Source organism: Cercospora beticola, chromosome 4 (genome assembly GCF_033473495.1).
Source record: "Cercospora beticola chromosome 4, complete sequence".
Classification (NCBI taxonomy): Eukaryota; Fungi; Ascomycota; class Dothideomycetes; order Mycosphaerellales; family Mycosphaerellaceae; genus Cercospora; species Cercospora beticola.
In genome coordinates, this window is record NC_088938.1 from 3209306 (window position 1) to 3230481 (window position 21176).

The 21176-nt window shown below is 52.5% G+C and overlaps 8 protein-coding genes across 8 annotated transcripts; 4 read left to right on the forward strand and 4 right to left on the reverse strand.

The window, feature by feature from the left end:
• Positions 1-1094: 1094 nt before the first annotated feature.
• RHO25_006904 (uncharacterized protein) lies at positions 1095-4805 on the forward strand (the record flags this gene model as incomplete). The annotated part of the gene is made up of 1 exon (XM_023597698.2): positions 1095-4805. The coding sequence occupies one exon, from the start codon at positions 1095-1097 to the stop codon at positions 4803-4805; it is 3711 nt and encodes a 1236-aa protein (XP_023452315.2).
• A 272-nt stretch (positions 4806-5077) lies between these two features.
• Positions 5078-6814, reverse strand: RHO25_006905 (uncharacterized protein; the record flags this gene model as incomplete). Its single annotated transcript, XM_023597699.2, has 3 exons — positions 5078-6342; positions 6418-6453; positions 6526-6814. 3 exons carry the CDS (start codon positions 6812-6814, stop codon positions 5078-5080), a joined length of 1590 nt encoding a protein of 529 aa, XP_023452317.1.
• Positions 6815-8270: 1456 nt separating this feature from the next.
• Positions 8271-8879, forward strand: RHO25_006906 (uncharacterized protein; the record flags this gene model as incomplete). Its single annotated transcript, XM_023597700.2, has 1 exon — positions 8271-8879. The coding sequence occupies one exon, from the start codon at positions 8271-8273 to the stop codon at positions 8877-8879; it is 609 nt and encodes a 202-aa protein (XP_023452306.1).
• Positions 8880-12457: 3578 nt separating this feature from the next.
• On the reverse strand, positions 12458-13588 carry RHO25_006907 (uncharacterized protein; the record flags this gene model as incomplete). Its single annotated transcript, XM_023597701.1, has 1 exon — positions 12458-13588. The coding sequence occupies one exon, from the start codon at positions 13586-13588 to the stop codon at positions 12458-12460; it is 1131 nt and encodes a 376-aa protein (XP_023452307.1).
• A 546-nt stretch (positions 13589-14134) lies between these two features.
• On the forward strand, positions 14135-14827 carry RHO25_006908 (uncharacterized protein; the record flags this gene model as incomplete). The annotated part of the gene is made up of 1 exon (XM_065602853.1): positions 14135-14827. One exon carries the CDS (start codon positions 14135-14137, stop codon positions 14825-14827), a length of 693 nt encoding a protein of 230 aa, XP_065458925.1.
• Positions 14828-15653: 826 nt separating this feature from the next.
• On the reverse strand, positions 15654-16737 carry RHO25_006909 (uncharacterized protein; the record flags this gene model as incomplete). Its single annotated transcript, XM_065602854.1, has 2 exons — positions 15654-15808; positions 15867-16737. The coding sequence occupies 2 exons, from the start codon at positions 16735-16737 to the stop codon at positions 15654-15656; spliced, it is 1026 nt and encodes a 341-aa protein (XP_065458926.1).
• Positions 16738-17123: 386 nt separating this feature from the next.
• RHO25_006910 (uncharacterized protein) lies at positions 17124-17901 on the reverse strand (the record flags this gene model as incomplete). The annotated part of the gene is made up of 3 exons (XM_023597702.2): positions 17124-17711; positions 17771-17785; positions 17845-17901. The coding sequence occupies 3 exons, from the start codon at positions 17899-17901 to the stop codon at positions 17124-17126; spliced, it is 660 nt and encodes a 219-aa protein (XP_023451709.1).
• Positions 17902-18523: 622 nt separating this feature from the next.
• RHO25_006911 (uncharacterized protein) lies at positions 18524-19909 on the forward strand (the record flags this gene model as incomplete). The annotated part of the gene is made up of 1 exon (XM_023597703.2): positions 18524-19909. The coding sequence occupies one exon, from the start codon at positions 18524-18526 to the stop codon at positions 19907-19909; it is 1386 nt and encodes a 461-aa protein (XP_023452308.1).
• Between the last annotated feature and the right edge of the window lie 1267 nt (positions 19910-21176).

Genomic DNA, 21176 nt, shown 5'->3' on the forward strand with positions numbered 1-21176 from the left:
GCCAAGACGTCAGTCCCGCGCTAGTGGGAACCCCGGTCAAAGGCCCAAATAAACTGCTCCTGCCGACGCGACTTCAGATTGCGGTTGCTCGCCACACACAATATGACATGAACCTCCGCACGAGGCGGATGCACGCCGATACTGCCTCTTCCACGCCGAATCCAGGACTGTCTTGCTGGAACTTTCACTCGTTATTGCTCGAGCCTTCCCGACGCGTTCGAGATCGCTGAAGTGATGCGGCACGTACTTCTCATATCTTGACGCGGGGCTCTGACTGGGCAACACACTTCGCCGTGCCATTGACACACATAACAACGACAGCACTCGAATGGCTGGGCCGGGTGCCCACCCCTCTGAGTGGCAGCATGCAGGTGCCCAGGCCACGGTGGTACATGTAAGTCACACCCGACTTGCTCATTAGACACAGGCAAAGATGAGAATCATGGTAAAAGGTCTGAAGGCGGTCGCTGTGAGGTTCTGGCTATGCACTCAACCCCAGTAACCCGGCATTGACGACTGTTAAGAGACTGAAAAGAGCTGAGCGAAGCGGAATCTTATCATCACGAAAGGGCCCATTGAGGGAATCCACCACTAACAGCACGCAGGCAGGAGAAGACCGCGAAGAACTCTTCCCTGGTCGCAAAGTGAAATATCCAGAAGCGCGACCGCTTGCACATCCTCCGGTTCACAACGATTCACGTGCACAGGCAGCCCACGGCCACACCCTACCGCGAAGCTACGACGATCATGAGCCACCAGCTAATGTGCGGAATTCCTTTCGACGTGAGCGTAATGACTCCAGCCCAGATCATACGAGAGGTCGGCAAGTTGAGTGGTCAGGCATGCGCAACGGTCAAGTCGGAAGTTCGTATTCAGCAAGGCGGCCATCGCCACCCCTTCGTACGAACCCGAAGGACTACCCAGTCCTTGACGACTACACGCGCCCTCCAAGGACCGTGTCTCCCCTTTCAAAAAGATGGCCAACCGAAGATACAAGTCGTCCTCTGATCCCTCGGAATCCGTCGTGGACAAGACAGGATCACACACCGTTCGCGACCACAGCCACGATCCCTTCTTCAGTTCATCCGAACGGCATGCAGAGGATTTCCTCTGAGCATCCCGACAGCGCAGATTTACACTCGCATCGTCCAGAGCCACATGTGTTCATTGCAGCAGCAGACTTGCCCACGAAACCTTCCACGATTAAGCATCTCAGGAGGTTCTTCCGTAAGTTCGGTGTTCAAGCTGTTTTGATGGATTCCGCGGGTTTCTATATCACCTTCTTGGACACAAGCGCCGGGGTGCAACAGTTAGTACGGTGCGCGAAGAGCACAGTCAACACCGTTCTGTTCAGTCAATACCGTCTGCACCCGAAGCCCTACTATAAGTGCCAACGTGTCACAGACCTCCACCAACTCAGCGCGACTCCTGCTGCCTTGCATTCTCGATCATCGTCCCCTGGAATATCCATCCTTGGTCGAGCGGCAAGACCAGTGGCATCTACGGTCCAACACGGCGACGAAGATGGCATGGACGAGGTGGCGCCATCAATCACCTTGCGACCGTTGAGTGCAAGCCCTGAAGTTCAAGCTGGGACGTTACCGACTGATCACGGCAAGGTTTCATATGACTTGCAAAGTGTTATTGCAGAGGTGGGTCTCAGCGCGATGCCACTACCTTCCGCTGGTCCGCTGCCCAAGAGTGCTGGCCAACCACGCAGCGATGATAACGCATCCATGATCAGCGGCACGACTTCCTCCAGTCGCTCGAAATCTACGAAGTGCCATGTCTGCCGCGGCTTGGGCGGATCCATGTCAAGGTGTGGGACATGCTCGTCCCATTACCACAAGCATTGCCGCCCAAATGGGTTTAAAGCTGAGACCGCAAATCTGCATTGGCAGTGCGAAAGTTGTGTTCGGAAAGGCAAGAATCCAGTTACCAAGGTCATTAGCAGAGAGCCGAGCACGACGAATGGAGTTGAAGAGGCGATTCCAAAGCCGCAAAATGCGCAGCGGGCGATTTCAAAGGAGATGGCCGAGCTGGCTACAGTTGACATTCGCGATGCAACTGCAGGTACTGGCGGCGATTCGGAGCAAGCGCGAGCTCCGGTCCTCGCAGAGCATGTCAACGAGACCGTTGAACAGAGGAGAGGAGACCTCAAGCGAGATGCCGCGGCCATGCAAGCACAAGACATGATGGCGTATGATAACCACAATGAGCCGAATCCTAAAAAGAGGGCTCGCACGGAAACGCCAGGGCACATACCACAGTATGTTGTTGAGCGATCGCTAGCGTCCATGGATCTCGATGAGCCCTTGCTCCCTCTCGCGTCAGACCATCTCGACGTCCCTCCCGGCACCGTCGAGACAGCCACTACTGGAGCCAACCAGCCCGCTCCGGCTTTGGCTCCGGCTCCTGTTCAAAGCGTCGAAGAGCCAGCACGAGAGGATAGCGCTGAGCTCGAGCTTGAGCTGTCGCAAGAAGCACAATTGCTAGTGGAAAAGAGCTTCGCAGCAACACCTGCATGTTCAAGTAACGTTGCGCCCACAAACAAGCTCAAATTTACGCGCGTCAAGCTATCAGAAGTGCAGCCAAAAGCCTCTCACGCCGCTACCGAGAACGAGCTCTCTGGCCTCACGCGGACAAGTCAGCAAGCCAACAGCGTCGCAGACCAGGCTTCTGATTACGCGCTCGAGGCAAGTTGCCTAGAGCCAGAAGCAGATCTGCTGGGCTTGTGGAAGGATAATCGATCAGGTCCAGAAACTCTGGAGTCTACCGAAGCAACCCCTGGGAAGGCTTCATTGCTGCAGATCCGAGAAGACACTTCCAGTGTAGCCTCACCCGCCGACAGCGTGATACAGCCTGTGGCTGTGAAGTCGGCGGCCCCAGCCAAAGCACGTCGATCAAAGTTTACAGTAGTGAGATGCAATGGCTGTGGCAAGAAAATCCCTTTTCATCCCTCTGGAAATTGTTCTTCATGCAGAACCAAGGCTGCCGATGAATCACTCCAAGCTGACGTGCCCACTGCGCAAGGTGAGCATGAGCAGTTGGCAGCGTGCATGGGAACAGCGGCAGAGCAAGTCGCGGAGTCTGAAGTAGTACCCAATTTTGGTGTCACTACTGAGCAAGCCGAGCGTGGACAATCAATATCAGAGGATATTGGAGCAGAACATGGACGATCAACGGCACAGCAACGAATTACATCAGGACTAGACACAATAACTCCGGCAGTCGACCCATCCGACTGTGCACACGACCAGACCACTCAATCCGTAATTGAGCCAGCCGATGTTTTTGAGAGCGGAGAAACATCAGCCGAGCATTCAAACACCCCATCGTGGGAAGCAGCACGGTCCAAACCGCCTTCTGCCAATGTCGAGCGCATTGACAGCCCTGAAAACATCGGAGACGGCTTGACTGATGGAAACATTATGAGGTCGAAGACATATGGGCAGCGTCAACCTCAGAGGATGAAGGCGGCCGACGAGCATGATCTAGGAGACTCCTTGCATCGGCCGAAGAACACATACATACGCCTTATTGGAATGGCACTATGCGCTGCGGAAGAGCACGCAGCTACCACAAAGTGGGTCACGAATTGGGTGGCCAACAACATACCCAATTACCACATCGAGGAAGGAAGCTGGGCGAAGCACATGGAAGCTGTCATGTGTCTAAATGCTACAGGACGGAGTGGAAAGATCATATTGACGTCGGCAGAAGCGCAAATCGTAGAAGGAGGCAAACACAAAACCAGAAAACTGTACAGCCTGCTTCCCGGATTGGAGGATCAGCTGGAACACTGGGATGAGGTTCTACAGCAACCCAGATCGCCTATAACGTCGCGCAAGCAAGACATCACGGACATTGCCACCACAGCAGTCAACGACAGTGGTGTTCCGCAACAACGCCTTCCCATGAAAAAGCTGCCGCCTCTCAAGCTCAGAGCGCAAGGATCATCTCAAGTGCCAGAGGCCAATGCATTGGATACACTTGCCTGCGACACGGCAGAGACTGCACTTCCAGACATGGACAGCTCAGATACCGACACTGATCATCGAACGCAGATTCGGCCAAGAAAGGCCACATCGGCGACCGCTGCTGTCAACCACGAGCTAGACGATGACAGCTCGGAAGAAGATGTACCACTCATGAATCGGGTGGGACAACATTCCCCGTCTGAGCAGTTAACTTTCGCAGCAAATGCCCCAGTCAAGCGAGTTGACCGGTCTATCACAACCACTCCATCTGCTACTCTGCAAGAGCACGAATACATTGCTCCTGCAGTGGCTGCTGCTGATCGCCAAGAACCCGAAGCTCCCTTCCTCCACAGGGAAGAAGAGCTAGCGCTGCTACAGATGATCGACAACGACAACAAGAATCGCAGACATGCCTCCTTATCGCTTTTCGCCGACCGCCCCCAATACCATCCGAACAGCGACGACAAGCGACGAGTGAAAATGGCAGAAATCGCGCAACGCCCTCGGCGAAAGGAAATCTTCGGCAAGCCCGCTGGACATTCTGTCCTTGGCTTCACCCCTCTCTTCCAGCAGTGGTCCCGTCCTTCGTCAGCTCTTGCTAGTGACAGCGAGGCTGGTCCTCTCGGCAAGAGAACTTTCAATACCGGGAAACCAGAGTCTCGACTTCGAGAGCCGCGCCCGGATGGGACCCAGATTGAAGAGTTTGCGACTCTGGAGGACTTTTTGAATGTCCCGGATGACCTCGTCCCTGCCATCGTTGACAAGCAGCTGGTGTATCGACACCGGTCGGGCATGTCGAGGACGATGTATAAGACGGGCATTTGAGTTTTCTGCTTTTTCTTTCTGCTTCTTATGTTTTGCTTTTCTGCTTGCGGCGGATTCTTTTATGAACAGCGTTATGAGCGAGCATCGGGATAACGGGATATTTTGCATGAAATGGCGTTCATGATTAATGACACATGCGGTTATGAAAAGGCGTGAGCCCAGCCGCGCTTGTGGGACTGTATACAGACGGGGGACAAGTCTCGTCTTAGCATAATACGATAATGAAGAAGCAGTACGGGACTTTTGCCTGGTGCTACTCAACATATCCACGATCAACCCTCTTCACGCTCCTCCGCCTGTTCTCTCGGCCTGAATCTCACTTTGACGCCGGTCAACATCGCCATGAAGTAGTATTTTATTTCCTCCTCGTTCGGCATCTCCACCTCAATATCAAACTCTCGAAATAATGTCGCTACCACCTTGTACAAGATCAACTGTGCCAGATTCTTTCCCGGGCAAGTCCTCGCTCCGCCACCCCAGGTGAGGTTGTATCGCTCCATTTCTCGGACAGATTTACTGTCTGCAAGCCAGCGCTCGGGAATGAAGTCTTCGGCGTCAGGTCCGAAGATTTCTGGGTTGCGGTGTAGAGATACGGGATTACAGCCAACACGGGTGCCGGGTGGGATAGGGAAGGAGTGGAGGTGGAGGCCACCGGCTTCGGTGGAAGGCACTGTGCGGGAGGGACTCATGCCGAGAACTGGATAGAGTCGTTGAGCTTCTTTGATCGCGGCTTGCGTGTATGAGAGATCGATGACTTCGGAGTATGAGATTGGTCCTTTGGATTGCTGTTGACGTGTTTCAGTCTCGACCTTTGTGAGAACAGTGGGATGTGAAGCTAACATCGCAATGGAAGAAATGAGTGCCGAAGTCGTCGTTTCGTGCCCAGCGCCAAAGTTGGTCATGGCCATGCGTTTTAGATACGTCAACGTGAACTCCGGTTTCTCTTTGTGCAAGTCGATCAAATCTGCTATCAAGTCTTGTCTCTCATCTTTGGGAGGTTTTGGATGTAAAGCGGCTGCGATGCGTTTCGTGATCTTGGAGTAGACGGGTGTGAAAAAAGGTTTGAAAGGCGCAGGCGTGACGAAGGTGACTCTCCAGAGGCGAGCAAAGAGTCTTCCGGCGCCTTTGGAATAGCTTTCTGCTAGCACAGCCCAGGTGAAGAGGCCAAAGACGGATTTCCGTCGCCAATTCATGTATGCGTGGTGGGACGAGCCGAAGTCGTTCTGTGCTCTCAAATAGCCTGGCGAGTAGGAGAGTACGGTTGCGGAGAGACATTCAACGGTGATGATGTGCATCCACATTTTGAGGTCGACTTGAGAGCCATTGAGAGATTTCAATTGTCTGATGACTTTGATCAACACGTCTTCGACGGCTTTTTCATATCTCTGCACGTTGTGCATTGAGTACAAAGGTCCAATGAGTCGACGCTGCAGTCTGTAACGATCCATGTCTCTTTCGGAGAGGAGATCGAGAGTGTCGGGACAGTGAAGGGTGAAACAAGAGAAATCGAACTTGGGACGATTGAGAGAAGTGGCTACTATTCTGTTGTCAGAGCCGCATCGCGATGCAGAGCCAAGATGGACAATGCTGTTAGAAGCTCTGGATCACTTACAATAGAAATTCGACTTATCGTAGCCTTGAGTGGCGCCTATAGTACAGCATGAGTCACGGTCTTCTCCAGCTCATCGTCGTTCTTCTTTCTTTCAGCACCACCACTTACTGTAAATTTTCGCAAAGGCCTTTTTGCTGTCGAACCACACCTCGTTTGGTCCAACTCTCACCGCATGACCATATTTACGATGGAGCGTCTTGCCAAGGCGCAACATGTCCCCATTGCGGGCGTGATAAGCATACCAGACATTTGATATGGCGGCGAGTCTGGGTCCTGGAACTCTCGCCAACGGGTGGAAGAAAAGGCGATAGATCACGAGAGAAGTGACAGAGAAGGTCAGGAACAAGGTTGACGGCCAAAGGACTTTGAAGAGTCCGGTGAGGTAGTTTGAGAACATGTAGGTGGAGGTGAAGTTTCGTCCCTCATGGTTGATTGTTCCATGACCGTCGGCAGGCTCGACGAAGCATGAGAGAGGAAGTTGCGTTTAACGCGCCAAGAGCCATGTCTGCCTAAGGTTGCAGCAACTTACACTCGCGCTCGCGCTCGCGCTGAAGTCACCTCTGGAGGTTATGTTCGCCAGGGGAGTCTTCAGATGAACGTGCCCAATACAGAAGCCTCTCATGGAAGTCCAAGAGCGTGAGTTTGCTGCTGTCTTGGATGACGCGCAGTACAGAGATACGAAGCCTGAACGTATTGCATGCTATCTCAACCAAAGCAACAGGCGCTGGCTCCGCAGCAACCACGATCGGCAGGGGTGGACGTGGAGGACAAGATAGCCTAATAGGGAGTGCAAAGCGTCAGCAACACAGTGCTGCGTCACATTGGCGAGACCGATATGCGAACACGGTGTGACTCCTACTCTCGGGCTGTTTCGTCTGCTGTCGTGTGATGGCATCTTGGGGCTCCTCAACCAGCAATCAATGACAGATGATGACACTTCAACGAGTTCATTAATGTTTCCCAATGCACCGAGTGTCGGCGTCAACAGCAGCTCAGCGCAGTGTGCGGTATGCACAGCGAACCATTGCGTGTCTCACATTCGCGAATGCGCGTTTCCCCAATGCGAGAACGAGCAGCAGCAGACCCTGGCACGTGTGAATTATCGGGATTGCCCAAAATTAGCTTTATCGTTAGATCCCGCCAAGTCGACGTCGGACTTTGATAGAGGATCGGTTGCTCCTCATGGATGGCCTCATTATATCGCGCATGGCGGTATGACGACTGCGATGAGATGCGACAGCAGTAGATGAGCTTCCCACGAGCTGGGAGATGCGACCAGTAGGCTGTAGAAAGACCTGGAGCTGCGCGCATGATGGCGGAGGAGAGACGACGGACAAGCTCCGACGATCCCTCTTCGGGCTTGAACTTGCTGCTTGTTTTGCGGGGAAGAACGTCCTCAACACTCTCACGTGTGCACAACGACGGACGTCTGGCCCAGCGGCGATGTCGTGCCATTGGACGATGCTCCCATGTACACCGCTCAGTCTGCGTGCTTATCAAGGATGACAGCGGTTGTGCGCAGAAACAAGGCGCGCGGCTCCCGGGTTCCGCCAGCGAGCTCCCACCAGCCCGCGACATGCTGCATTGCGCGCCCTGGCCTGCCACGTCGGAATGATCAGGAAGTGGCTTGACGAGCTACAAGAACCGTCGCAAGTCGTTGTACCGTCAAAGTTGTACTCTTTCTGCCTTTCCATCCTCCCGATACATCACTTCCTCTCACTCACATCCCTCGCTGGCTGCTCCCCCAACTGCACTGGTCGTGCCTACCTCATTCTCGCCAAGCATACCTCTGGTCACAACCTCACCACCTCAGCTACAAACCACCCGCGGTCCATCTTGAACCCAATCTCATCATGGCTGCACCAAGAGCAACTCAGTTCATTGCCCTGCGCAACCTGACCCGCGGCACTCACCAAGTCCGCCATCTGTCCATGACCGGACCCAAGACATATGCCTCGCCGATCTTGGAACGCCCCGTCTTCAACCCTCCTGCCGTCGCAAAGATCGAGCGACCTACCATTGAGCAGGAGTCCAAAACCAAGCCAGCGACCCGCCACTTCAACACCTCGCGTGAACTGAAGGCAGTCAAGGACACCTCCACCATCGACTTCGCCTACTTGCCAGACTTGATGTCGCCCGAGAATGTCGACATCTACGCACAAGTCCGGGTTCCCATCATCCCTACCGGAGCCGAAGCAGCACCCAAAGTGATAGAACAAGAAACCGTGGTCATGAAACCACAAATCAACGTCATGTCCGCTGACGCCGTCTACTTGCCCATGTCGGAGTCAAGTGATGGCCACGCCATGAACATCGACTTCCACGCCATGGCCGAAAAGGTCGCGGCCAACTTACGCAGAATTAAAGTCCCGGTCGAGGAGCAAGCTGGTATTGCCAAACAGATCTGGGGAGATATGATTGACGACATGATGGGATTGAAGAAACGTGGCAGTGCGGCATAGAGTGCCGACAATTTAATTATCCGCGCAAAGTTTGCCAACTTTTACTCTCGATGCCAGACTGTATTATTGGAATTTGCGAGTGTCAAGATGGCTTGAAGCGCTCAAACCATCTGAGCATGAAATGAATTGAAGCGGGCAATTCAGATGAGAGATCTTTTGACGGCCGAGAACAAGGTGGCAACATATTGAATCGTAGTAGCTTTACTCGTTACTACAGCAGCTGAAGAAGCTAGCTAATGAGATTTCCTTCTAATTCTCAATACTCGTATGTTGCATTTCACCTTGCTCTGTTCAACGAAAACAAAGTGCCTGCTCTGTTCATTCACTCACGGCTCTCCATCAACGAGTAGCATTCCCCCGAAGCATCGCTTTCCGGGATCCGAGTGCAGAACACATCCGCAATGATCCAATTGGAAATCCTCCGGAATCCCGAATGCAAGGGCTCGCACGCGCATGCAGCTATGGCACATCGCTATCGCTTTCCGCCACGTGCCTATTCGAGTGAACGGACGTCCAAACTCTCCTCAAATTGCATCCGAACGGCTGATATCTTGGCCTTATCCTGATCCGTGGTGCGGGATAGGAGAAAGATGTGGTTGTACTGGAACATAAAATCACGTTGTTCTCTTCTTCTGATCATACAAGCGAATCTAACGTATTACTTACTTCATATTCGAATCTGATTAGTATATACCGAGACGGCATCGCAAAAATGACGAACCTCTTCCTTAAATCTCTGGATACCTTACGCACGCAGCAGCAAAATCGCATGCTTGGTGCAGTAGCTATTGCTACAGCTGCAGGATCACGTATTATATGCAATAGCTCCGACGATGTTTCACATTCACGATCGCTTGACCAAGGATTACAACCAAAGTTGAAGAAAGTCAAAGGACCTCGATTACTATCTCAGCATCACAGCACCTCCAGGATGCCGAAGAAAGCCAGCTACAATGAAGCCAAAACGGATGCGAGCGGGAACGGAAGTCGGTCGTTGTTGTTGTCGTTGGTATCGGTTTAGTTGAGTCTTGGGGCTGGAGAGAGTAGAGAAGTGATGAAAGAGACATCAACGATCGCCAAGTTGGGGCTTGTAAGTAAGCATATCAGGTCGAATGCATTCTGAAGCTGTTGCAGCATCGAAATCGTAAGCAGAGCAGCACACCAGAAGCGGTGTGGTTGTGGAAGTCTGATCTGCTTTCCCCAGACGAAGGAAAGCTTACGTGTTTAGCTGCAGTCATGACTTGCATGTGCCGCATTGCATAGCAGAGACGGTTCTACTTGGGCTTTTGCTAAAGCTACAGCGATCATGCTAAGCATGGGAGTAGGATTCATTGTGGATAGAGACTCGTGAGCAGCATTCGCGAGGATGGGTATAGCGTGATTTCTTTCGCGCTTCGACTAATGTGCTGGGTGGTGATGAGTGACGGCGAAGCTGTCTATCGCGGGATAGAGAGGTTAAGAATTCGGAATACTGCAATACGTGAACGGATCTTTCGAAATGGGCTCGGCCAGATAAAGGAGTGAGATTCGTAGCCCTTTCCCACGCTTTCACTTTGAAGATCTTTGAGACGAGCCTGAGTAGAGTCCATGTCCTGGAAGGTAGGCCTACCTCGGGCACCAGACCCGAGCTTGAATGAATGACTGCCTCAGCCCGACGGGATTCGTCGCTTGCTTTCGCAGTATCCGGGATGCACGTGTACGTTGTGCTTGATATCTTGTCTTGTGGAAGAAAACGAGGAGAGAGAAGGGGTGGAAGGTAGAACCTGAAACACACGGTTTGCCGGAGAGAAAGTGTGGCAGCCTGATGCCAACACATCCGGGAAGGCTCACAACCAAGGCTGCTGCTCCATGGTGACAACCACGGCGGCACTACACGATTTCCCAATGGTCACAATATCTGGCACCCTTACCCTGCTGGACTCTTGGAGAGTAGCGATCCTCGAATATGCTGCCGGACCTTACCCTCCGCAAGACAGACCCTTCGTGCTCCGGTCGCCAGCTGTGAACGAGACCCAAGAGCAGCAGTGAAGCCTCCAAATGCACGTCTACGTGCTCTGAACCATTCAGAAGCAGCACTCGCTACACCTCTCCGCAATTAGGTATCGCGATAACGAGAGCGGTGAGGATGTCTGCCCTGCTTCCCCAGACGCCACAAGCTGCTGTTGCTTGTTGCTGTTCCTGCTACACATGCATCTGCATATGCAACCGTAACTGCACCGCACACACTCGTACAGAAGGTACCGTCGCCTTTGTACCATTTCTTCCTGACTGTTTTCGTGGCACAGCGTGATGATTGCTGCTTATGGCTTGTTCGTGTCAGCGAGCCATTGTATGGAACCCCGATGAATCCCGCATGAGCCGGTTCGGACATCGGACGGGATATCAGTGAGACAGAGGTTGGCTTGTGAGGTTTCGTTCCTGGCTTCTGTTGCTTTTCTTCTGATTGTTGAGACTTGTGAGTTGATCTAGAAATTGCTACAGATTCGAGAACCATCGTCCTCCGCCGCTGTCAGACCTGTCTTCGAGGCCAGCGTACAACATCATCGGAAGTACACAAGCAATAACTGGGGAACGCAACGCCCTGAAAGCAGAATCAAGCATCTGTCAAAACAGAACAAAAATGTCCACCGCCTTGCTCCTCAGCCAATCCTTCCGCGGCTTCAACTTCACCAAGACATTGATCGGCATATCCGCCTTCTCTGCTCCGTTTATTGCCCTGGGAGTCTTCGTCGGACAGAATGTCAAGCCTCAGAGTAAACGTGAAGAAAGCTTGAACAGATTTGTGGAGTGGAGGAGTGGTGGAGAACGATATATGAGATTTGGAAGCAGTTAAGCTCTAATGTCTCTAGCATTGGAACTATGGATCGGGTGCTGTGAGCGAATGATGAGTGGGTTGACAGGGCAATAATTTCCGGAGCAAGGGAGAGGGGTAGGATGTCCAGGAGTCTATCTCCGATTTCTAAGAGTCTTATCTGTGGCTGTCTCTTCGACACCTGGCGGCATACAAACCATTATACATTCGGAGACAGGCATGGAAAATATGAAACTATGACTGATCCTGATTTCAGTACTACTTGTTTGTCGCCAGCTACTTGACACATAGTGGCATGACAAGCCTTCACAAAATCAGAGAAAGGAGGAGGAAAATCAAATGGAAGTCTGTCTCAAGTCTCATCACCACGAATTTGTGGCTGCTTGTTTCATCTGTGTCGGCATGTAAACCACCATAAATGTAGAGAAAGGAATCGATTTTATGAAAATGGAGGCCCGACTCCGAATTCACTACCATTATCTGTAGCTACCTTCTCCACATATCGTAGCGTGCAACTTGTCAATAGTCCCGAGAAAGGAAGTGGAATTCAGCAACAGAAAGACATTTCCAATTTCAAGATACATTTACTGTGGCTGCCTGTCTGACATATGGTGGCAACAGAACGTTCGTAATTCCAGAGAAATTAACATATATCATCCTTCTTCCGCTGACTAACATTTTCGCTCGCATTGCCAAAGTGCAGATCAGGTGCCATCATCGTTGTAAGAAAATTGGAGAAAAAAAGAAATATTCATGCCATCTTCTCTCAAAGTCGTGGCCGGCCGTTATGGTACTTCGCCAAAGCCTTCCAATCCCTTGCTTCTATCAGGTCGACCAACCGATCGAAGTTCTCATCTTTGAACAGAATCTCTTGCTCCTTGCCATCACCATTCCTATAGCGCAAGAGGGTGGGAGTACCACATTTCATCTCCTCGTCCCTCTTCGTCTGGCCCTTCATACTTTCCGTGCCATTCTTCTTTGTAGTTCCAGACTCCACCGCTACACCACCACTCTGGGCTCCATATCTGCCACCGTTCATGTATGGCATGCCGTTGTTAGGATGGTAGCCATTCACAAACGGTCTTGCAGCAGCACCAACAGGAGAGCCAGGTGGGCCGGGTGGGCCACCAGACGATCCCGGACGACTTGAGCTCAACTCAGAATCCGTTGTATCACCATAATCGAAATGCTCCGGAACAGTCCCATCCTCCCTCGCAGTCTCCAATCTGATACTACACTCTTGCATCTCAGCACCCAGCTCCATCCGCGGGTACTGCCACCAGTTCTTCGAGCAGCATCTCGAGTCGTGAGTGTCGGCCATTGAGCAGGAGTCGAAGTTCCCTCGAACACATTGGTCTGCTTTGAAGAAATTGACCATTTGGTGATTGTTTTGTAGATTGCGAGCTTCCATTGTGCCGCACCAGCGTGGACCTCGAGTGTTGGTGCAGCAGAAATTGGGGGTGACGTCGTTACAGCAGTAGGAGAGTTGGAGGGGGCTGCAGGGATCTAGATGGCTTTTGGGGTAGAAGCAGAGGTCGACGCCGGTGTTGATAGCGTTGCTCTGGAGAGGGAGGAGTAGGAGGCAGAGAAGGACGAGCAGAGTCTTCGACGGATTTGTGACCACCATGGTGCCTTGGCTCTGTGGTGACACGAGACTTTGTTCTTGTGTGAGGGTAGACGAGTTGTCGTCGTACTCGAGAGCTTGTGCGAGATGGTACTTGGTGAATGGACTTGACTTGTGCTTATGTGCGAGCTTGGTGTTCGCACGATATCTGGGAAGGACAGAAGAAGCGGGGGAACCGAGGGCTTCGTTATATCTCTTCCTGAGACCAGAGTTCGTGTTGATTGCTCCTACTTGCGTGTCAGCTTTCAAGTCATACTTGTTTGTTGTCCACATGCCTCGATGACACATGAAGCTCAGCCATGGGGAAATGACGAGCGCAAACAGTTCTAGTCATCTGGAGAATGGTGACCTGACCAATGCTGAATATGTCCCATTCGATGTATCCCAGACCACGCGATGTCCAGCCACGCGCAGGTGCCGAAAACAGAGGACTGCAGCCATTGCGAGGACATCACGAGAGGAAAAGTCATAAGAGTTTGCCCCCAGCCCCAGTGTCAAGCAGACAAATTCTCCTGCTGATCGAGGACATCGCATGCTCAGCTGGACTGTTATACGCTGCGCAAATGTTCGTGATCGTGGCAAGGTCATGCACTTTTCCCTAGATCATGTTAGCGAGCCTCCTGCCGCTATCACGAGCAAGTCCGAGGTCTACCATATTACCTCTCGTCGGCCTCTCTCCGAACCCCCTCCTATACCTTCACAAGCACCACGTCAACAAACCACACTCATATCTCTCCAACCCCATTCACAACACCACGCCAACTCGTCAGCCTCTCCACAGAGACAGCAAGCTCTTGTGCTCATCAGAAGCAAGCCATCATGGTGGTTACCAACCTATTCGCTTCTATGGCCTTCCTCCTACTTCTTCTGTCCGCCTGCTTCGTCCCCGCCACCTCCATGCCCGGAGGGACCGGCTCCGACGTTTGCTTCTACGCCAAGAATCCGGGCGCCGCCCCCTGCCACCAAGAAACCGAGTACTTCTGTTGTCAGAACTTGAAACCAAACGACTGCTGCAGTAACGATGGTCCTTGGCAATACTGCGATACCATGGGTGGCGATCTTCTCCAATCGCAGTACAGAGTCAATTTCTTCAAGAAGACCGAGTGCTCGCGCGGCAATTTTGGACAGTGTACTGCAGCCGCCCCCCGAGGAACGCACTGCTGCTCGAAGCGTTGGTACGAGTATGGAGGAGAGCTGACCGGCGAGATGGAAGAGTGTAGTATTCGATTGGAGGTCGGGACTGATTATCCGCCGAACGCACGCGTCATTGATAAGAGGTCGGCAGGTGCGAGTGGGAATGTGACAGACAGCGCCGAGGGGAAGGAGGAGAGCAAGAGAAGTGTGTGCCGGAGACCGAATGCTATCGGCTATCGTGATGGGGCTGGTGTCTTCCATCACAGAGTGTTTGCGGAAAGTCAGTTCGAATATGTCCTGGCTTTGAAGGAGTGCGGGAGCTGGTCGGGTCTGGCGAGGTTTACGGGGGTCCTGCCACCTCGTCGCTATGGGGCATGAATATTTTTGATCGAGCCTGACTTCTCTCCGAATGTGTCCGGCCCGTGGCAGTTGGACTCCCGTGATGGGACTGGAGCGACTTGTACGGCAACCAGAGACATCGATATTTTGTCTCATCTCTCTCGAAATCCTGCACCGATTGAGGCACCTGATCTCCAACAGCTGATCAGATCGGCATGGGTGGCGATCAGCGGAGCCATTTCTTGTTTTTCTTTCTTGTTTCTCTGGCTTCGGTCGAGAGGCGAGACGTCGGGTTTCCCTCTCATGGGCTTGGCCGTTTGGTATATTGTTGGGAGACAAGAAGCAGTTGCTTTCTCTAGTTTTCTGGGATGTACGACGGCATGCGGTTGGAATTTCCTGATTGACAGCTCTCTGTGAAATAGAGAGAAAACCATTTCCCCATATTGACGTCCCTCTGTGTTTATGAGACCTTTCATGGCATCACATGTCGAAACGGCAGCTAACAGCCATGTCCATGTGCCGAGAAATCCAGTGATTGCTTTCTCCGAGTTTCTTGAATGTTCGAAGGCATCCAGCATGCCTTTTCCTGGAGCAACTCCCAGAAATGTAGGCAGAATACCAAGTCGAGATCTCTCCGAATCCATGAATCATGTCATGCCATCAAATATCGGAAAGCCATCCAACAACCACCAGCATTTGTGCTGAGAATTGATCCATTTTGAGATCTCTCCGAATCCATGAACCGTTTCATGCCATCAAATGTCGAAAAGCCAGCCAACAATCATGACAATATGTGCCAGAGATCAATCAATCACCATCCTCCTCCCCCTCTCTAACCCTCCCCTTCTCATCCTCCTCGCATGATCTAATTTGACTTTCCGGCAGACATCTCTCGTATATCTCCAAATTGCTGCGTTTCGGAATTTCTGATATCCAGCACGACACAATGCTGACAAATTACCAGATTTTCTCGGTTGATTGAATTGATAATGTTGGACAAACCGCCACTCTTCGGGAGAACTGGTGGAAATATGTATAGGAGGTACATCAGCTGGTGAAACACTTGGAATTGCTTTACTTTTTGGGCTGAGAGGCGTGTCGCTTGCGGGACGTTGGAAGTTGTTGTGATGGGTCGTCCAGCCAGGTGGAGGCCAGTCTGATGTGCTGTGAATTGAAGTGGCAGGTGTGCTGGTGGCTGAGGAATTGGGAGAAGCAATCTCAGAGTGCTGTCTGCATTTAGGAGTATTTGAAGACGATGTGGCAGTAGAGGAAGGAGACTGGTTTGTGGGTAGGGCAGGGTGGCGGGCGCCGGGGATGCTTGCAGTAGTCGCGGCGAGTAATTCCTGAGAAGGCGACCGTGCTGCAGGCGGAGGTGGATATCGAAGGCTCGCGCGAGTCGCGGCTGGGGGTGTTCGTGGTATTTGATTCGGGCTTTTCGTCAACGTCGGTTGAGGTGGTGCTTCTATTCTGTTCTTCAGGATCGACTTGAGCACCATTGGCTTGACTTTCGAGGGAGGGCCAGGACGTAGACCACGAGGAACTGCTGAGGCGATCACGTTCTTGCCATTTGCAGCAGGAGAGCGAGATTCTTGACGCTGCGTCGCGCCATTGTTGGAGTCCAAGCCACTTTGCAGTGCGTTGATTTCCATCTGCCGGCGTCTGTCAAATTCTCTGACATAGTATTCTGCTTCATGCTCGAAGACGGTCGGCGTGAAAGACCCGTGCCGTGCAATGTATGGTAGTGTGTAGTCGGTATTGGGTGCTGGTTTTGTTTCCGCACGTCTATCTTCCGTGGATCCCCGGGGCGGCGGACTCTCGTTGCGCGGAGCTCCTGCAAATTGACTGGATGTAGCAGAGAAAGTGCCATTCGCAGAGTCACGTTCTCGAGCTTCTGACATGCTAGCGGACGTATTCACAAAGGTCTCGGCTGTCTCGTGAATAGTAGGCATCTTGTTAGACTATTGAATGTCCAACGTGGATGCAATGTGGTGCCGATACGCACGACTCATCGCTGTACTTATGCTGTCTGCTGGATAGTAGCTGTCCGTTCAATCGTCTCGCTGAAACATGCATGATTTTTGGCTCATTGATTGTCCGGTTAACAACTTGCTTGCAGTCTGCATGGTATGCCAGACAGTCTCGTATGCATGTGTCCGGCCCTGCTTCTTCGTCAGCGCGTACTGTGGATTGTGCATATGGTCTGAGCGACGCATAGCGTGCTGGAGATCTGTATCGTGCAATCTATTCATGTCTGTAGCATTATTCGCTCTTGCTGCTCTTCGGCTGCGTTGGGCCCAGCATCAGCTCGTCCGCCCTCTTTCGTGTGTGCAATGCCCTATGCGTTCTTCCGAAAGGACACTTTCTCCACTCCCACGTTCTCGTTCCCTTCGGCATCTTTCTTTAGCTGGTATACATAGAGCACCAGAACATCTCCTTGTACATCCATCAGCACGAACGAAGGAGTGTTGGCGTCGTCTTCATCATCCCCGCCCAATGTCTCGTCTGACCACGACACAGCACCAGTTGCGCTGCCTGGGTTGACGAAGAATTTGCCCTCCATCTCGTATGCTTCGAATTTGCACGTCCCACCCCAACATAGCACATCCACATCCATCTGTCGTGCGGCAATGAGCAGGGCATCGGGGTCTCCGGGCGGAATGATACTGTCGCCGTGTGTGAAGCCGATTCGCAAGCTGCCGTGCGTGACGACCTTGCTCAACGCGGTGGGAATGGGAAAGCCAGCGCCTGGAGCCGTATTGGGTCCATCTTGCGCGCTCGTGGATGCAAGGGGAATATCAAAGTCGCCCTTTACGAGTTGGAGATCGGGTGCGAGGTTGCGGAGGAAGTGGTAGACGGAGGGCGAGGTCAGGTTTCCGAGGCAGAGAATCTGCGAGATCTTGCCAGGCGTCAAAAGTTTCTTGAACTGTGTGCCGTTCACATCAGCAGGCGGTTCGCGTATCAAGGGCTACGAGAGGCGTATACCTTTGCGGGAATGTCCTAGCAGCCTGTCAGCCAGGCCACACGCAGCACCATCATGGCGGCGTCGTCAAGCTCACGATTGCGCGATCGGGGATGAACAGGTCGCCAAGGACCAGTACTAATCGCGAGGCCATGTTGAAGATGTGTAGTGTTGTCTGTCTACGTTCTCTGCCTAGCTGTGCCTACCTGCTGTGTCGCTGATGCTCGGCCGACTTGCCGCGTCTGCCTTCCGCGCAGTGTCCGATGCCGGGCTCCGAATGCAAATACTCTCTGCCCACTGCCATTGATGACACGCGATATTGCCCCCAAAGGACTCTCCCATTGCCATCACACGCTTTGCCCGCCCTGTATCTAACCTGCACGCCTCGTCCGCGACACTGCGACCCCCTCAGCTGTGTTTTCTTCACGAGAATCGCCTTCGATAATTGACCGGAGCACTGTGAACTGCGCTTCAGGGGCTGGCCTGCACCTGTTCCGACGTCGAGAGCATCCCGAAACGCCAGCGGAGGTCATATACCGCGTCCACGTCGACCGCCATCTCTTGCTGCACCGGGAGACGTGTTCTCCAGGCAGACGGGAGAAAGTCGCGAAGGGAAGTGAAGAAGCTCCAGAAGCAGCACTCACGCGAGCCATTGGGCGCTGCCAGGCCGTTCGCCGGCCGACTGAAGCTGCGTCATCCTGGCTGCCCCACGTCTGCTCTTCCGCTCCGCAATACCCCTCGTCGGCATAGGACTCCGTCATACAACAAAACGAATCATGCCGCCCAAGGATCGCCTAGCTCAGCTCTCCAGACATTTTTCCCATTCACCTGCCCACGACATTCCCCTCAACACCCCCTTCTCCATTCAGAGCAAGATCGTTGACGACTTTGCTGCAACGGGATCGGGAGAAACATTCAACAAGCCCGAACAACGACGAGACTTGTCCCAATCCGCAGTATCACAAGAGGAAGAAGGCAAGCGATCCAAGCCCGCCGCGTCCACCATGTCCAACCAACCACCACACCCGACCCTCCTCATCCCGGGCCCCATTGAATTCGACGATGCCGTCCTTCAATCCATGTCCCACTACTCCGAATCCCACGTTGGCCAGCCATTCGTCAATTGCTTTGGCGATGTGCTGTCAATGCTGCGAAAGCTCTTCATCTCCACCGACCCCAATGCACAGCCCTTTGTCATCTCAGGCTCAGGGACACTAGGCTGGGATCAAGTCGCTGCCAACTTGACAGAGCCTGGCGAGGATGCTCTCGTCCTTCACACTGGCTACTTTGCAGATAGCTTCGCCGACTGCTTCGAGACGTACGGAGTCAAGGCTACACAACTCAAGGCTCCCATTGGAGATCGACCACAGCTTGATGAGATCGAAAAGGCATTGAAAGAGAAGAAGTACAAGGTCATCACGGTCACACACACCGACACCTCAACTGGTGTCCTTTCCGAGATCGAACCTCTGTCCAAGCTCGTCAAGCAAGTGTCTCCCGAGACCCTTCTCATTGTCGACGGTGTCTGCTCCGTCGGTTGTGAAGAGATCCGCTTCGACGAATGGGGCGTCGACGCCGTCATCACCGCCTCCCAAAAAGCCATTGGCTGTCCTGCCGGTCTCTCCATCGTCTTCGCATCCGGCCGCGCCATTCAGACGTTCAAGAATCGCAAGACCCCTCCCAACTCATACTTCGGCTCATGGAAGAACTGGCTACCAATCATGCAAAACTACGAGGCAAAGAAGCCTTCGTACTTCGCCACACCTTCTCCTCAACTGATCCACGCCCTCCACACATCCCTCACACAGATCCTCTCGATCCCACTCGAACAGCGCTTCCAACGACACAAGGAAGTTAGCCAAAAGATCAAGAAGGCTGTTGCAGACCTTGGGTTGAAGCAATTGGCTAGCAAGCCGGAGAACCAGGCCAATGGTATGACGGCGATATATCTGCCCAATGACCTCAAGCCTCCGGAGATTCTGCCCAACTTGTTGAAGAAGGGCGTCATCTTCGCCGGTGGTCTACACAAGGAGATCGCGACCAAGTATATTCGATTCGGACACATGGGTGTTTCGATTATGGATCCTCAAAGGGATGATGTAGATCGCGCATTGCAGAGTTTGAAGGATGCGCTTGGAGAGGTAGGATACAAGGCGCCGTAAATGGAAGATGTGTTAAGAGGAGGACTATGTAGATGAAAGAGAAATGTAGTGGCGCCGCAACGTGCAGGTGTGATGTATCGATCTTCTTCCAATGGCATCAATGATATACATATACCCATATGCAGCATATATGAAGAGATGTTCACTTTCATCTATTCCCATGGGAGTGAAAAGCTGACACTCATGATGACGAGCTAGTAAAGTAAGATCACATGCTTTGATTACAGGTCTACGAAACCGACGAGTAAACAATAGCTGGAGACAGAGGGAGGAGCATCGACCATCCTCACCCCTCGACCAACTGACCAGGGCACGGGATTGACACTATTCTGCCATCTGGTCTCGAGCTACGTAACAAACTGGAGACCAGCGAGAGACTGCTCAAAGAAGGTAAAGATCCAAATGCATATTTGAATATGCTTTCAATCTCGCAGACGAACACATTGATGCTCAAGATAGTTACAATTTTACAATATCCCATCCCACCTCAATCAGAATTTAAAACAAAACCCCGTCAACCACCGAGCTAGTTACTCAAGAAACCAAACACAACTCCCCCGCCTCCTCCTCCCACGTCCTCGGTCTCATGGCAATTTCAACTTCCCGTCTTCGATTCACTTCATCCACTTCCTTCCTCATGAGTACTCTCAATCTCATCGCGATGAGAACTTTCCATGCGAGTTGTTTTCTTCGTTGGATGAGGTCCCGCCAGTGGGAGAGGACGAGTTTTTGGAGGAGGGTGCTGTGGTAGAGGGCTGTTGAGGAGGCTGGTGATGTGGATACTGATGTTGAAGGTTGGCTTGATGTGGTGGTTGAGTGGAGAAGTTGGGCGTATTGGGCGATTGCGCCGGATTTGCGGACTGGTGGGGAGGATGGGAGGGAGGGGGCGGGGGATTGGGAATATGGGGATGAGGAAAGGATTGTGCGTTCGGGGATGTAGCGGTAGCGGGTTGCCATTTTGTTCTTGGTTTGGTTGGTCGGTTGGTCGGTTGGTCTTGTGGTGTTGGGTGGTTGTGGGTTTAGAAGATCAGTGATGCCCAGTAAGGACTGAGAGTCTCGGGATCGATGTTGTTGGATATAGTCTTGGAGAAGATTCCTGATTGATGATTTCTTGTGTTGATTGATGTGATCCGCTTGTGTTGTAGTGAATTGAGGGAGGCGTCCTTGATGCTTCCTCAAAGTTCGACTTGGCGAAGGTATTGCTTCGATGATTGTCCGTTGAGTGATGCGATGTCTCGAGACTGTAACTTGCTGTTTGTACTACCAC